At 37.9% G+C, this 17885-nt stretch overlaps 1 protein-coding gene across 1 annotated transcript in view; it reads left to right on the top strand.

The window, feature by feature from the left end:
* Window positions 1–806: 806 nt before the first annotated feature.
* trdn (triadin) overlaps window positions 807–17885 on the top strand; it is a 92184-nt gene continuing 75105 nt past the window's right edge. The window contains exons 1-2 of the mRNA XM_037537387.1: window positions 807–1177; window positions 6367–6579. Coding sequence (XP_037393284.1) covers window positions 1171–1177; window positions 6367–6579 — 220 coding nt within the window. The 5' untranslated portion in view covers window positions 807–1170. The remainder of the gene's footprint in view (window positions 1178–6366; window positions 6580–17885) is intronic.

The following is a 17885-nucleotide window of genomic DNA, read 5'->3' as shown; positions in this document are numbered from 1 at the left end:
AATGTAAGTCAATGGAACCAGATGTCTTTCCAAGTCATCTTGGGCCATCTCTTTCGGTCCATTCATCATGAAATTCACACACAATATAAAGGACAAAAGGTCCTTTGAAATTATCTGAAAGACTGAAGAATGACAAAAAATGGAGATACAAGGTGTTCTTCCTACAGCAGCCATATATAGATATGTGTGTATATTTATATATATATATATATATATATATATATATATATATATATATATATATATATATATATGTCAATTTTTAAAAAACTTTCAAAGTCTTTAAAACCTTAATAGTCTTAACTGAGTCTTAATAATAACTTGAATAGTCAGAACAAAAACACTATAATATGATATAAATATTTTACAATATAAAATGCACCACAGCTCAACGTCAACCTCACTGTAACTTGTGCTATTAGAGAAAATATCTTGAGATGGATTTTTGCAATAAAAGGATGAATACAGTTTTTTTTGTGAACAAGTAGTGTTAAATATTTTAAATCCTGGCATTCATTAACAGCGAAGCTCTTTCAATCAGGAACTGAATATAAAACACGTAGCCTACGTAAACACTGCTTCATCAGCTTATGGCAGAACCATGAACTACTCCTGATGGAAACGATAGCCATTATAGGCCTATTCTTAACTTTCTCAGGCCTGTATATGTGTGTGCATGTGTTGTTGGTTCCTATGCCAGCCCAGTTGCTGATAGGGGTCACACCCCAGGCCTAAAAAGGCAAAGCAGAATGCAGCTGAGGTTTCTAAGAATAAACTGCCTGGTCCACTCAGGGATAAGGTTACGTCCAAGCCCTCCCTATGCATCCCTGCTCTTCCTGACCTACACCCCTGACGTGCCGGGGACAATCAGAGGGGGGTTAGAATTAGCTTATAGCACTTAGCCTTCCTGATTTTCTTAGCTTGCACTCAGAAAGGCTACTGCCTGCACGGCCCTCTCTCTGGATCGTGTGCGGGGTGAGGAGACTCTACTGCTCGTTTAACTGACTCTCTGTAAGCAACAGGTGTCATATTTTTTGTGCTTCCTCGAGGCGGTCCAGGCCCTGACTTGGCTGACTTTTGCTGGAACACTAGCAGGACTAGCCCGGAGACACAGCAATAGCACTTCACTCTTGAGGGCCAATTGTGGGTTTTCAGCACTGTTTGACAGAAATGGAAGGTACAGTCATCTTCTTCTTCACATCTTAACGTGTTTTTTGTTTTGCTTCTAAGGTGCCACAAGGATGAATAATACAATAAAAGGCACGACACATACAGTGCAGAGTCTACAGCCTGATCGACGGATGCTTTGTAGAGGAATTTCATGATCGAAAGGCTGCTAAAAATAGGCCATATCATATGGCGCACTGTTATGCTCATGTGAAACATGCATGTGATGCGAGAGCAGCTTTTAAAGGATCTTCAGATAGGCCTAACAATTGAATTATGGCTCAATCTGCCTGAGAGGAAATCTAGCTACTCAGTCCAGTTTGGATATCTGTATTGTATCTCTGCTTGTATTTTTTGTCTGGATAGGTGATATCATTAAAGTCCCTGATATGAACGAATATTTAATATGCTTAAAAGGATTTGCGAGGATTTCGAGGATTTCGAACACAAAATCCTGTCAATTTACCGAAACACCCGCAAAATAAGTTTGAAAACTTCTCCGAAGCTATTTTCCTTGTGATGAGGTTGTTTCAAAAGCAATTATTAATATGACTGAAGACTGCTAAATGGATTTCAGCCTTGCGTGAAATAGCTTATTGTTGCAGAGACTTAAAGCTGAATTTGATATTCTGATTAAACCGTAGGAACTGTCAGTCAGATGGGTGTAAATAAGCTCTATTTAAAGTGTCAGAATGAAGGGGGATGGTGTGAAGCCCAGCAGTGGACTGTCTGTCTGCTGACTCAGTTTTCTCAACAAGCTCTCGCCATAGATATGAATACAGGGAAGGACAAGGTCTTCTATCAGAATCACTGATGAGAGGCACCTGTTTCCCATTCTTCTCTTGAACACTGTTTTCATACGGCTGGGCCAGGCTGCCAAGCTTGAAGGCCAACACATAGTTCTCTGCTTGTTGTTGATAAAGTCCTTGTGAATACGAGAGTGATATGTATGGCCCAAATCTTATTATTAAGATACAACAAAGTCACAAGAGTACTTCACTTGCTGATATGCTACTCATAAGTGCCAGTGACTATTCACAGGGTCATTTCCTGGCTCTTTTGAAGGCACTTGCCAATGCATAACAGTCCAGGTGTAGGCTGAGGGATGTTCTGAATAAGGTCAGTACAGGGGAAACGCAGCGAATGGCCTTCTTGAGTCAGCAAGTGGATGGATCTCACTAATCCTCAGTCTGACAACACGGCGTAGTGTGAAGGGCTACAACAGGTGGGGGCTGAACGGAAACTGCCAGAGCGCTCATCCAGTCACATACATGCACACACGCTAGGGAGGTAACCAAATACAGATCTGTAACCCAGAGTGAAGAGATAATGAACTGTAAACAGATGAATAGAGATTTTCAGCGCAGCTTTATTGTTTTGAGCAGATCCTTCATAAAGTTTAGATCTGTGGCTAATTTGCTTTAGAGACCTACGCTATGACACAGAAGACATCACAAGAAACCAAGCAAACTCCGCCTACTCGTGCATCTTCTGCATATCAGTTCTCTGCCTGGCTAACCAGATCTAAATTCAGTCTTATAAATCTTCTATTTTTACAGTGTCAAGCTTAGAAGAACCCTTTTTGGTGCTACATAGAACCCTTCTCGAAAAGGTTCTGTATAGAACCATCTACAACACATTCTCTATCAATTTAAAGAACCCTTTCATGAGTCCTTTAACCATGCAAAGGGTTCTTTGGGTGTTCATGGGTCCATGTAGAATCATTTTCTTCACAAATGCGCCGTTGAAGAGTTTAGAATTTACTTGTTCTTTTTTCTTTCATCTATGATGTTTGTGTTTTTTATTTACTGAAAACAGTCATAATTTCTAATTTATTTCTACAAGCTGTTCTTGTTACTGTGCCTTCAAGATTGATATATGTCAATGAGCTCTGTGCCTCTTTCAAATAGCAGGCCGTATTACAACACATCTCATAGAGTCAAGGGGGCAGTCATGGGCTGGAGGTTAGGGAACTGGCCCTGTCGCTGGTTCGATCCCCAGTGCCAACAGTACATGACTGAAGTGCAATTGAGCAAGACACCAAACCCCCAATTGCTCCCTAGGCTCGTGGATAGGGCTGCCCGCTGCTCTGGGCAAGTGTGCTCACTGCCCCCTAGTGTCTGTGTGCTCACTAGTGCGTATGTGGTGCTTCACTTCATGGGTGTGTTAAATGCAGAGTCCCATTGTGGGACTAATAAGGGTCACTTACTTTAATCTTAAAATGAGTGGGGCTAATCTTAATAGGAGGATATTTGTGATGGTCACTCAAATGTTGAGCTTAAAACAGGCAATATTTGCAGCTTTGCCACATGGACCTGTTGTGTTTTCATACTACATCAAACCCTGTTGTTTAAAAAAGAAACGAACGCAAAAATGTGGTTTTCCATGATACAGGCCTGGGTCAAAGGACATGGATGAAACACATCCAGTAGTGAGAACATACTTGATTATGGCATGTTTCTGCAATTTTTAGTGCACAATTTTTATTTATTTGCTGAATTTTGCATATTAGATAAGATAAAACATAAAACTGTTCCATAGCTTTTGCACAGGTGACATTTTATGTTTTGTAATTCTTTTTCAATATATAGAGGATGTGTTAACTTATGTTCACTCAGAAAATCAACACCCTGGTGCCAAAACATTTGCACACAACTGTGTCTTTCAAGTCAAAGAAGAGGTAGCATAAAAGAAATCTCAGACTGACTTTATCTTTCCCGGTCATCGCAGACTGAGAGCACAGGCCCATCTCTTCTAAGACGCACAGCAGATCAGCCGCATATCAATTTTAAGGAACCATAGCCAGAATCACAATGGCTCATACAAGAATCAATTCCGGACTCTGACTGAATTTGGCCGTATTGGGGTGAATCAATACAGGGGGCTCTGCAAAAGGAACAGTGTTTACAAAGGTCACGTGTAACATCTGTAAGGAATCACTGAGAGCCAATTCAGCCTCCACTGTGGCAGGGATTTATATCCATTTAGAACGGGTCTTTTGACAGAAACAGTCGCATCAATAAATCTTTCCAAATTGATACAAAGGTGGCATTTTTCTTTGCTGTGGCCTTGGAGATGTATGAACAATATGTGATTGATACGGCAATGGTGCACCATTCTTGTGGAGCCCAGCCTTCTTTCAGTATTCTGTCAGAGCAGAACAGTGACCACAGACAAAGAACAAACATCCGTCTGCCAGTTTGAGTCAGTCTTACCCTTCTAAGCCTTTCAAAATTCAGCAGCCAGAGTTTCTTATATTTGGATAAGTAGATGCTGTATATTATTTAAGTATATTATACAGTATACATATACATAATGCTGTTGTCGGAAACAAAACCTCTTATCTCCAGAATGTAAGCTACAGGAGAAGGAAAAAACATACTTCACTTTTAATGTAAGTCAATGGAACCAGACATTTTTCCAAGTAATTTTTAGGCCATTTGTTTTGGTCAATTCGTCATGACATTTACACAGAGCATAACAACAGGCATTTTCAAATTATGTCAAAAACTGAAAAATTGACAAAAATGGAGACACAAGGTTTTCTTCCGACAGCAGTGATATGCATGTTAATGAATTATATATTATGAATATACTGTACTAAGTATGTTAATTTGAACGCATCCATTGCTGACACAGGTGTTTAATCACACACATATAGCTTGTACAATCTCCATAGAAAAGCAATGACCAATAGCTGCACATGAGCTTAAAGTCATCATGCCCAATGCCAAGCATCTGCTGGATGGGTACAAGGCCCCTCAGCACTGGGCTGTGGAGCAGTGGAACTGAGCAGTGGGTGTAGCTTCATCCAGTTCCTCTGGGATGTGTTGGAGTGATCCGGAAATGATCCAACATCTGTACCTTACCTCACTAATGCTCTTAAGGCTGCAATCAAATCCTCATAACAAGGTTCCAACATCTAGTATAAAGCCTTCCATGAAGAGCAAAGGGACAACTTTCCTATTAATACCCTTGATTATCTTCAGAAAAGCTGGATGGGCAGGTGTCTACAAACTTTTGGACAAGGAGTGTAGAGACACTGAAACTGTATTTGTTCTGAAGGACAGAAAAATGTTTCATAGTGATTTAGTGTACATTGTTATCACACAACATTGCTAAGCCAGAATAAATAAATAAGATAAACCTCTAAAAGACAGACACAGAGCAGTACAAGCATCACCTCTATGCTATTTGAGCTTGATTGGTTAAGAATATCCTCCTGTATCATTCTCTCTGCATAAGTTACTGAGCTCCTTCATCCTTCCTTTTACACTTATGTCTTCTGAGACTGCTACTTGTGATCCCTTGCATAGGACCATTGGTACTAGTGGCAGCTCATTAAATACTACAGCTCCTAAACTCTGGAACTATCCACCCTGTGTCTCAGCCCCATCTCCCACAATGCTTCTCTACTTCAATTTTTTAAATTATCATTTCGCCAAAAAATGCGTATATAGTTTCCCTTTGGCCCAAAATTTTAATTAGCCAATCTATGCATAGTGTCTAAAGTTTGCTTAGTTCGTTTTGCCCTGGAGTTACTGGCTACTAAATGGACAGTTTTAGCCAGCAGTTTAACATTGTGCTAGCCACATGCCTAGATCCTCACGTATTTGGTTCAAATCATGTTGAGTAGGCTTGCATACGTGGTTTCTCACACTGTATGATACTATATATGTATGAAATCTATAAAGATGGACAAAAGTAAAGCTGCTAGTATTCTTTTTTTAGCAATGTGTCATATTTTTGGTCAATGTGTCAGAAACCTTATTAGCAATTCTAACTCAACCCTGAGGCAAACGTGTGAAGATTTAGATGTGCAATTAGTGCAATTCTAATTGTTGATGAACTTCTATAACTTGTTAGCTATGTTAACCCTGTAGCTCCAGTGCAAAACTAAAGTTGGAAACTTCAGACACCAGAGACGTTTTGGGTAAGGTAATATGATGATGTTGTCTAAACCACTGCTTTACATTGGTCTTTGTCTTTTTTCATTATGTAAAGCATCCTTGGATTTGTGAAAGACATTTACTAAATAAATAAACAAAAAAAAACAAGCAAGCAAACAAATAAATAAATCATCATCATCTTCTTCTTCTTCTTCTTCTTCTTCTTATTATTATTATTATTATTATTATTATTATTATTTTTATTATTATTTAGATGTGCTTGGTGTTCTGAAGTTGTGTGTTTTCACAGTACGGGGTTCCACCATCACCACCACTGTCCTGGAGTGTAAAGGCAGTGATGCGAGTGCTTCCTCCATCCGTGCATCTAAACGCACCATGACTGATGACCTGTACACCACCTTCAGCTCTCCCATGGCCTGGGTGTTGGTGCTGGCCCTCATCATCACCTGGTCTGCCGTAGCCATCATTGTATTTGACCTCCTGGACACCAAGAGCCTGGAAGGTAGGCACAGCTCCTTTTTCCTTCTTTACTGCACTGGACATCCTAATGTACACTACTGGTCAAAAGTTTGGAATTACGGTTTAACATTTTTGATTCTTTGTTGTCGGTAATATAAAACCAATTTAGCTGCAGATACATATATAAAAATATAAAATTTTTAGTCCTATGCAATGTCACAGGTTTCAAATAAGTGGTAAGAAGCTGTAAAAGATTAACAGACTTTAGATGCATCTGGAACGATGGACAAAATTGCCCAGCTAGAAAAATCAGCACAGACCAGCATAGCTGTTCAATAGCAAAACCTGCATACTGTCTGGAAAAATATTTTATTCCAAGTAACTTTGGACCATTTCTATTCCATTTTCAGGCAATACGAAAGGCAGCTTGGATATTATTATGGATATTATAAAAAATTAATAATGACAAAAATAGACACAGAAGGTTTTGTTCTGACAGTGGCAATATATTCTAGACAGCATCAATAAAAGTAGTGATGCTGGTAGCCAGCAAACTCAGCATATGTTGTGTTTTGGTTGGTGATACCGTGCTGGGTGACCAACTAAACCAGCAAATCTTGAGGCAAAGTGGAGATCAAATCTCAAGGCAAATGAAATATTACCATGAATAGATCATTACAGTGAATTACGACAGTTCCAGTTCCAGTAAATAATTTAAAGACTTACTTAGTTCCACTTTAGCATTGTTGTTATATCGTTATGTTACAAGCAATTCCAAACTTTTGAACTGGAGGCCTCCTATAACCAGACCATGACTGGGGATAGTGTTGGCATGGTTTCTTAAGTGGTTATCCATCAAAGCAGTGTTATTTTGGTCTGAGGGGATGTTGTGGATTGGACTCTGGAGCTGGTGAACAGAATGTTTAGAGGAGCTTCTATATCACTGGGACATTAGCTTCATCTCCAATTTATGCTATAGGGTAAAAGCGTTTATAGATTGGGGTAATAGGATGCTTGGATGAGAATTTAGAGACTACAGAATGTGATAAAGCCTGATGGTTGTTTTCTTGCTGGGAGTTTATCTAGACTGCCACTGGGCAAACTGTGTGTGGGCTGTGGGAGTAGAGCGGAAGCTTATTGGCTGAATCCTGATAGCACCGACAGTGATAAAGACAGATAGGGTGTTCTGTTAGCCAGGGACAATCACTAGCGGCTACCTTCACTTCCAGTCAGCAGTAATCAGAGAGCAGGCCAGGTCCTGTCTAAGCTCATCACTTATTTGGCCTTTTTGACAAGTACTCCATTGCATCATCACCTGATGAGATTATACATTAGGCCATTTAGCTTATGATAGATGTCTGTGGACATTAACCCTTAGACGTCTCGAGTTATCACTGCTGTTTTCATGTACTGTTCAAACGTAATTACATAAATATGTAATGGTACGTTTAAAGTCCTAAATGTTCAAAATGTCCACATAAGTAAAAACGTTTGACATTAGGAAGCATATTTGTAATTATTTCGAGCTTTTAGAGCTGTTAAAGGCTTCAGATGTCTGACTCCTTTCACCATCACTGTAAAGAGTCATTAAGTTTCTCTGCAACTAACCATTTCACATCAGACCACTTAGAACGACTTTAGACAGAGATTGAATTATGCAGAGACGTCGAAATGCATCTTAATTTATGTAATAAGTTACAAAATGAAATAGGTTAGCGCTCAGTTTACATTCTGTATCATATGCTTTCAGTCTGCACTCTCCTTCCATTTATTTTGATGTCTCAAATCTTAAACATGTGGCAGAAGCATGTGGTTTTTTTCAGAAAAAAAGAAAATGATGTCCTTTTCTACTTACAAACAAAAATATGGAGTTAATTATAAGTTTAGAATCTGCGTCCAACAGAATTTCTCTGTGAGAAATAATTCATATAAAATTACTTCATACTTTCATTGTCATCAGTGATAACTGTGACTTCTAAGGGTTAAATACAGTTGGTCACATTTAATGTAAGAATACAGCATTTTTGGACTCAGCTGTTGTTTAGTAATGGCAGTTTTGAGCTCTTTCAAGATCTCCAGACATGGAATTTGTGAAAATTATCATTGCTTAGATGGATTTTGTGATAGCATTTTTCATGTCATATTTCACTCACATTTCATTCCATTTCAACCAAAAAGAAGAAAAAGGTCTGCTGCATAGCACAGAATACATTTTTGAAAGCATTTCAAAAGTGGAGACCTTTTTATATTCAGGGCCACTGGTGTAGCCGAGGCCAACTCTCGAGTCATTAAGACCGTGTAGCAAAGAGTACATCTCCCTAGTAGCCACCTTCACTCGTCCATTTCTAATAAGTTTCCCTCCTTTTTCCACCCTGTCCATCCCCATGTGTCATCCTGTTGCCATCCAATAAAAAGCCCATACATTATACTGTGACGACCCCTGTTTGCCACCTGGTAAAGACTTTTTGCCTGCAGTGATGTGCTTTTGCCTGAGTGTGTGCGCGTGTGCCATCGCCGCCTTCCTCAGTGTGTGTGTGTGTGTGCATGCATGCGTTGAGGGAGCAACTGTCACTATCATTTCATGCTGCCGTGGATCTGAAGATGCGTATTAATTGATAGTTGTCTCATCTTTCATTACAGAAGCCTTCACTTCACTTCCTCTATACTTTATTCATTCCTATTCAATGTGACGTTATGCCTTTCAGCAGTGTTTCCCAATCCATGTTCTGGTGTCGCCCTGCACTGCTGATTTTAATGTTTTCTCCCACTCCCAACACACCTGACTCAACATCGCTAATTAACAAGCCCTTCATGTGCCCTTTCCTGTGTGTTACAGCAGAGAAAATACCAAAAATACGCAATGCAGACACATGCCAGGCCCAGGATTCAGAAACTCTGCCTGTTAGCCATAGTATTGCAGTGAAGAATGAAGTGCTAGCTATTTAATTATATATTTAGGGCCGTCATTATTGATTATATTAGTAATTGAGCAATCTAGCAATTTTTTAGATTTAGATTAAGTGGATTTAGAAATTTTCTAAGCTTTTTTTACTGAACCCCAACAATAAAAATAGGTTTATTTAAGTAATAACAGTCCTAGGCATCTTCCAAGGCCATTTTCCAACCTTTAAAAATCTCAGGAAAGTAGAAATAACATCAGAGATTTTGAGAGGAGAATTATCACTCTGTAATGTCTTCTGGGTTTTTCAAGCGCTAGATGGAGTTCCTGAACAAGTCCAGAATGGTATAAAATGGAGCATTTGAGTAAACTCATAGTTTATTTGCTGACCAATCAGCACTTAGTAAAAATAATGCTAACCATTCAGCACTCAGTAGCAGTAAAAGTAGCATCCTGCTGCCCAAGACCTCTTTGTTGCAAAAAAAGGAATCATATAGGTTCGTTTTCTTTACTTTTCTTTAGTGAAATACATCATTCTACTTTCTAAAATTACAGGAAAGTTCTGGAGAAGTGGTTAGAAACTACTGTTTAGTTCTTTTTAACCCCCATTCATTGAGGACTCACTAGCAGGTGCCCTCTGGCATTTTGCAGTCATGATTTTGATATAATGGGGGAAATAGGAAGAGGCCAGGCTCATTAACAGACTCTGATAACATGACCTTTAGAAATAATGCATAAACATATGTGTCTCCCTGGAGCTTTTTAAAATATTCATTATCAGAGTATTTGCAAGTATCAGCAAATTCAACAAATGCAATTTAGGGCTCTTTAATCTTTTTAATGAGCCAGTCATTTCATAAACTTGAATTTTCATTAGTGCTTTTGTGGAAATTTCAATCTCAAGTTGGCTGTGGGGTAAATTCACCATGCCACATAACACTAGTTAATGCTTGATCTATTTAAACGCAGACATTTAACAGTTTTGTAACAGACATTCAAATGGTGTATTCTTTACCTTCAGTAAAGCCTACGTGAATATTATTGGAGTAGCCTGTTAGCTGTCTGTCAATTTGTTTAATCTAAAGCTAAATAAAAAAAAACTTCTATTGAATTTAATATAAAATTCAATTCCATTTGTAACAGCAAGCATTTTTTTACTTCATATACATGCAGTTTGTAACTACAAACAAGCATTAGTGAGATTCAGCTGGTGTGGGTTTCTTCGGTTTCAATAGCCATATCTTAAAGCAAAGCCAAGGATGCAGCAGAAGAAGGTTTAATTTCTCAGCCGTTACATCCTTCTTTTGTGGTTGAGAATACGATTCATTTCTATATATGATTCGTATCTGAGACATTAAAGAACTCAACTTTTGTACTCTTTCAGTCATCCACAATCCTTTATACTTTGAAAAATAACAGACACTGTCATATGTTGCAAGATGCTGGGCCACCAGAGTTTGTAAAGAAATGTGAAATTACAGTTTTAATTAAATATTCTTACATATAAAGTTGCCGTGTTGCTTACCCCAATAATGGTTTGTACTATCTGCCAAGACCATCCAGATTGTATGTGAGTCATGAAGAGGGGCCTCTGTATACCAATGCTAGCAAGATCTCTTCTACCATGACTGCAGCTTTCACTATGAAATATAACTATAGATACTCACAAAGGCAATTTTAATGCTACTAGCCCCTATGTGTGGCAAATCTTCAGACTGCTAAACATGGCTTTATAATGACCCTGACCAGTCTATTAAGAACATGATACATATATTGTAATCACTGTATTTTTCTAAATCAAGAAATTAATTTTTGTGAAGTCATTTTGACATCCCTATGTATACAAAAATACAATACAATATGCATTGACAGCCATATGTATATTACAGCACAATACAAAATTTCATTTGCATTTCTATTATGCAGCTATATGTTGCTGTACATTGCATATTTCTGTATATGATTCCAGTAATAGTGATTATTCTTTCTCTCAGTGTCATTTCCAGATTTGATGATTGGTCCTGGTCCATGTTTACACTGTAAATAATTCAGAGGTTACATATCATATCAAGTAATGGCATAGTATTTAAATTTCTCATTGTATTTCATAATAGGCATGATGTCAGCTGGATGGTCAATCTTTCTTTCTCTTCTGTTGCACAATTAATTGTCCATTTAAAATCCTATTATTACATCCTAGAACGTATTATTCAGTAACTACATGGACAAAAAGTGTGACTGGTTGAGTTATCTCAAAATAAAGAAGTGTAATAAAAGTTTTGGACTTCCTGGCCATTTAAGGATTTGCTGAAATCAACATTACAAAACAGGAAAATCCTTATTATCTTGCATCACAGTAGCATTACAAAAATACAATTCACAAAAAATGTTAGATAGATGTATAAGTAGCACTTTAAGTATAACACGGTAAGATAATTCAACTTACATGCAACACTTTGCAATGTGTTACAATGTAAAGAAAACAAATGTAAAATAGTCTGTATATCCACTTTATCATTTAAATCCCCAGTCAGGAATTGAATTCGACCCAAAAGATACTAAAGAAGCACTCAGTCCAAAAAAAAGACCAATAAAAGGAGAAGTTATTAACAGGTCATTAACCGGTTAACTGGCACAGGAGGAAAATTAAACACCTGGACAAAGACCACAGTCAGATATAAGGTAGCAGAGAAGGACAACATTAAAGAAACACTGCAAAGTGATGAGCTCCATTTATTCACCTCCATTTATTATTTGAAGGTGCTTCTTCCCTGAGTCGCGGTTACTGCTGAAAACTGACTTATTTTTGCTCCAGTGCCCGAAGATCTTTGGCAGCAAGTCCTGATTGGGGCTTTAATACGTGAACTTACAAGTCGTGCGTAGCCTCAAGAGCTAATGGAATTACTTCACAGAAATTCTTCTGACAGTGTCAGTTTTTTCCTCAGAGGAAAAAGAAGGTGAAAAAAAAGCACTTGCACAAATCACATCAACAATGCAAGAAATTCAACTCTGAGCATATGTTGAGCAGAGGGATTCATTGCTATGAAGTCATAGCTAAGAGCCTCTGGCTCTTAACCTTTATTAAACATTACTTTTTCAATGTCAAATCTGTGTTCGTTAAATAATAGGTTCACACAAGCCGCTGCCAGTAGTGTGCCAATTGCTCCCTTCCACTCTTAGTCTCTTAGACTTAGTCAAGTCTTTTTTTAAGTTTAGTGCACAATATGGTTCTGTTCAGCCACAGATGATTCACAATTGATGTAGTTCTAACATTGAGAGCTATACTGTGAAAGCATTGTGGCTTGCTTTTGTTCATTAACTGTGTGGTATTGAGCAGTAACCCATACTTGCCATGCAGAATGATTTGAAATTTTCATTCAGTGCTTTGAGAGAGATAAAGAAATTTGCCTTGCAGAATTTTAATGCGGTATTCTATGTTGCAGATGCTCCACTTTTTATCAGAAGAAGGGAAAAATAGTTTGCACACTAGTGAGCGCTCAGAGAGGCTAAGTGGTCGTCTTGGGAGATACAAACTCATGGGCTGTATCACATGGAATCATGCGGAGGAACGATGAGCTTTGGTCCATCTAACGCAGCCTTGCAGCCTTGCTTTTTCACAAACTCTTTACTTAGTGCCCTCAGGTGCTCATTTTCCAGTGTAAACAAAAGATAAAATTATGGTGCTGTACTAGCACCCAGGGTTATCGTAAGCAAGACAACCACCACCCAAAAACCTGATGGGTAAGAAATGCACACCATATATATTATACACTGTACAATTTCAGCAAAACATTGCCTGCAAGCACAAAAATGAGTCAAGTGTAAATGCATATTTAAATGCTGCATGCCCCAAGTCGCTAGCAGCCTATATTTGGCCCCATTTCCAATTCTGTCCCACTTTTCTTAATCACATGCATGACAAACAAGATATCAAAATATAAGAAAATACAGTGCACTTTGCAAAAGTCATAGACCTTTGTATAGTAATGTGTATTTAATTTTCACCCAAACCTGCAAAGTACACATTATTTTTCAAAAGATATTTCTGAGGTATAATAGATATATTATACTATATGGGGCAGTCATGGGCTGGAGGTTAGAGAACCAGCCTCGTGACCGGAAGATCGCCAGTTCAATCCCCAGAGCGACAGCACATGACTGAGGTGTCCTTGAGCAAGACACCTAACCCCCAACTGCTCCCCGGGCACTGTGGATTGAGCTGCCCACCACTCTGGGCAAGTGTGCTCACTGCCCCCTAGTGTGTCTGTGCTCAATAGAGTGTATGTGGTGTTTCACTATTCAGATGGGTTAAATGCGGAGGTGAAATTTCCCCGTTGTGGGACTAATAAGGGTGACTTAATCTTAATCTTCATGTAACATGAAGTCCTTGCATAAGGAAGGAGAAAGCAAAAAAAAAAAAGAAAACAGAGGTTTCAAAACTAGAGTTGAAAAATCTATAAATAATAAGATACAGAGAAATGGAACTGCAATCAAGCATTCAAAGCCTGGTAGACCATCCATACTGTCACCATCAGGTAAACAACACTAAAAGCTTTTATTTTTGAGAGAGAGGAGAAAATCAGATCTGAAGCATATCCATCATTTCAATGTGAAAAGACAGCTCAGCACTATGAGTATGGAAGGATGTATAGCTGTCAAAAAGCCTTTACTGAGAAAATGAAATCAACAAACCAGAAGAAAACATGCACTAGAATACCAAATCTGGAAATCTGAGGTGTGGAGCAAAGCTTTATAGACTAGATCGTCTAAATTAATTTAGGATTACTTAAGAGGAAGGAAATGCAACCAACTTCTATGACTTAACTTTGAAGGTGTGGCAAACTATCTCTGCAGAATTCTTTGAGAAGCTGGAAGCAAGACTCCAGAAAAGAATGGAAGGATGGAAAGGCAGAGAGAGGACTCACTAAATACAGAAAAAAAATGCACTGGAAATGAATGAAGAGTGGTCTCTGGCATTTGCACAGTGCTGTAAATATTTGATATGTTTTGTGTAAACAGTCACAGGACTCTAGGACAGTAATACGAAGCTCAGAAACTCTTAGTTGGTTTAGGTTGTCTTAAATAAGCAGCAGGTATCAGAACAGACACTTTGGGTAGAAGCTAAAACTGGACATTTGGGTGCGGAGTGAACTTTTCTGCACTAGCAAATCTAAACTCCCTACAGATGTCTTTGAAAAACTGAAAGCAAGTGTCCTCAAATGAATGGAAGCTATAAAGGCAAAGACTGGAAACCACTGAAAACCTTGATATTATATTTAGGCTTTTGTTTAATGTTCTGTTAAATATATTTTTGACTTAGAACAATGCATAACTAGAGCACTTTTAAAAATATGGTTCTTCAAGGGTTCTTTAGTACAGAAAATATATTAGATTTCATATATAGAACCATGAACTTTTTTCATGATTAAAGAGTTCCTTGCCTTGTGAAATGGCTCTTCAGACTGATGGAGAATGTGCTGTAGAAGGTTCTATATAGCACTAAAAATGGTTCTGCCGTTATAATGATACATGCTTGCAACAATAGAAGAACCATTTTTGGTGCTAAATAGAACTCTTTTCAAAAAGGCTATATAGAACCATCTACAGCACATTCTTCATCAGTTTGAAGAACTTCACAATAGAAAGAACTATTTAATCATGCAAAAGGTTCTTTAAGTGTTCATGGTTCTATACATAACTATTTTCTTTGCTAAAGAACCTTTGAAGAACCAAAAAAATACACAAAGAGTGTTCTTAATAGCTGTTTTGTGTGGAAATGCAATCAAATGAAAATTGTATTATTTTGCTATTGTCAATAAAATATGTGGACAATTTTACATTATTTTGGATTATTATGGATATTATTTAAGATATAAATGCCAGTTTGCTAACAACTTGAGGTACGTACAGGTGGCTAGAGGAAACACTTGCATTTACAGGTTACAAAAAGTATAACATCTTTTATAATAACAACAACAAAAATCCCTGTGATATACTGGTGCAAACAAGGTTAAAAAACAAACAAACCTCCTCTATATTTGTACCCTTTTCACTGTGCGGCTACTCAAAATGAGCCCATCTCCATGGGGTCGATGGCTTATAGAACCACATCACTCAGATCAAACCGCCCTTTTTTTAAAATCTTTTGAGTCAATTCAAAGACTCAATTGAAAGATCTTTTTGTTCTCCTGGGGCTGCACCAAGGCCCACCACTCTCCAGGAGACCACCCTTTGATGCCTGCTATCCTTTTTGGAGGTTTGGAATTGTCCAGTGTTTTCTAAGCTCTGAAAGTTCCTAAAAGCTACTACTGAACAGTGTAAAATAATCAGAAATATTTTCATTCTCAAAATAACGGAATAACTGAATGAAGAACATACTGTTGTCTGATTCATAAGTGGTTGTCCTGCTTTAATTAAGACAACTGAAGAGCTGCAAGAGTGCACAATGTTAAGAAACAACTCAAGGACAAGAAAAGTCCTTGAAACCCCTGACACTAAATGCAATCTAAATTAAATTGGCTGGAACAGGGTTGAACCAGAGGGGAAAAGCATGCCTTTCATACCCATGAATCAAAGATGAAAGCCGTTAGATCAAAATGACAAACCGAAGGGTTATTTTGCTGCACGTCTATGCTTAGCTTCTTGACACGGCAGCAAAAATCCTTCTCTGACGTCCTGCTAATGCAATGCATTTGAGTTCTTCTGTGACATTTGAATAAAGGGCACTTTATCAGAGGTAGGGATGGAACCAACACGTTGAAACTAGGGCTAACATTGCCATGTTTTATGTCTATGGGATAAATGCTGCAAAATTTGGGGAAAAAAATAAGGAATCCAATCTGCCCAGATGAAACTGAGGTGATCGTCACTGTAGCAGCGTACAGAACAGCAACCTGAAATCACAAGTTACCTTTTTTTCCACTTTGTTAGTTCATCTTACATTATTTCATATCTTTTAATGTACACATATCTTGTTTTATTCTTAGTTTTCCTTAATTACTTTATATATATAGCACTTCATTTTAATTAGTAAAGTGCTTTACAGCAGAATACAAGTAAAAAATTGGTCAAAATGAGCTGTAAGAGATCCTGGCATTTGCAGCCTGTCTTCGTGGTTTGAGCAGATTATTATGCATCAACAGTTGCCCAATAATACCTCCTTTCTTTCCTTAAATGCAAACAGATGGAATTGGATGTTGCTTAATGTAGCGTATAACTCTTAATTCACTGACTGATAACCAAGAAGGTTGGCACACAGACTGCTGATCATCATAGCAACGTAGACAACAATCTCACCTAGCTACTAACTAATGAAAAGGTAAAGAGAAAGATTCAAGACGAACATACATAATTTAGAGACAAATGGACTTCTTCGCAATCATAAGCTCTCCAGCTGGTTTCCTGATATGTTTAATCTGCAGTGAGAAACTCTCAAACACGAAAAAGTCCCAAAGCTGAAGTCAGTTTCTCATTAGTCAGCTCTTGTTCTCATTTTCCCATTCCACCTTAAATGCTGCAGCAATTACATTCTGGCACCTCAGGCACCATTTCAGATGGTTTGGTTTTCGTTGAAAGGACAAAATTGCTCTTCTTAACTTTTGGGTTGCCGACCTCTGTAATATACCTTCCAATATGCTGAAAAAACATTAGTGAACCCTTCATGTGACACAGTTAATGATTGATCTGTCATATTTTGGCCCAAACTATCATGTTAATGCTTTGATTCATCCAAACACTACGTTGGAACATGAATCCTGCTTATGGGGAATTAACATACAGTACTGTGTGAAAGTCAGAGAGCACTTTAATTTATTGAATTTCTGGTCAAAATTCATTTTTCAGTGCCAAGAAAAAAGTTGGACTTCTAATTATGTTTATTTCTCAGTATTTACGGTGTCCACTTCTTTTCTTATCTTTATTACTGCGTCCATCCTTTTTGGGAGACTTTCAGTTTTGGGAGGATTCAGTTTATCAAAGAAATCTGGAAAGACATTTTCCCAGCAACCTTCAGTCTGACAAGTTTCTGCTTTTTACGATTCAAGTAAACCGAAACACATTGATTGATGGCCTCTGGAGTGGACAGTCCATTGTTATTGCAATTGAAATAAGAGCTTCCTTATTTAATGTGCATTTAAATTAAAAACAAATGAATGAAGAGTGGATTTTGACTTTTCCACAGGACTGTACATGCTGATTCATGTGAACCGCCCAACAGACCACACTCAGTACTATCACTGTGACATAAAGCTGAAATTCAACCTATCTCACATTTTCAAAATGAAATATTCAGTCTTTTGTTTTAATAAAATAAATAGAATTAATGTAAACTCTGTAAATGTAAAAAAATGGCTCGTCAGATCAACCTAAAAAAACTACTTAAAGTAAATTAACTTGTTTCATTCAACCTTGACAAATAATTTGAAAGAACAGTTCTTTCAGTCAGTTTAGAG

This window comes from Pygocentrus nattereri, chromosome 4 (genome assembly GCF_015220715.1).
Source record: "Pygocentrus nattereri isolate fPygNat1 chromosome 4, fPygNat1.pri, whole genome shotgun sequence".
Lineage (NCBI taxonomy): Eukaryota > Metazoa > Chordata > Actinopteri > Characiformes > Serrasalmidae > Pygocentrus > Pygocentrus nattereri.
Note: the sequence above shows the minus strand (reverse complement) of the source record. Positions and strands in the feature narration are given on the sequence as shown.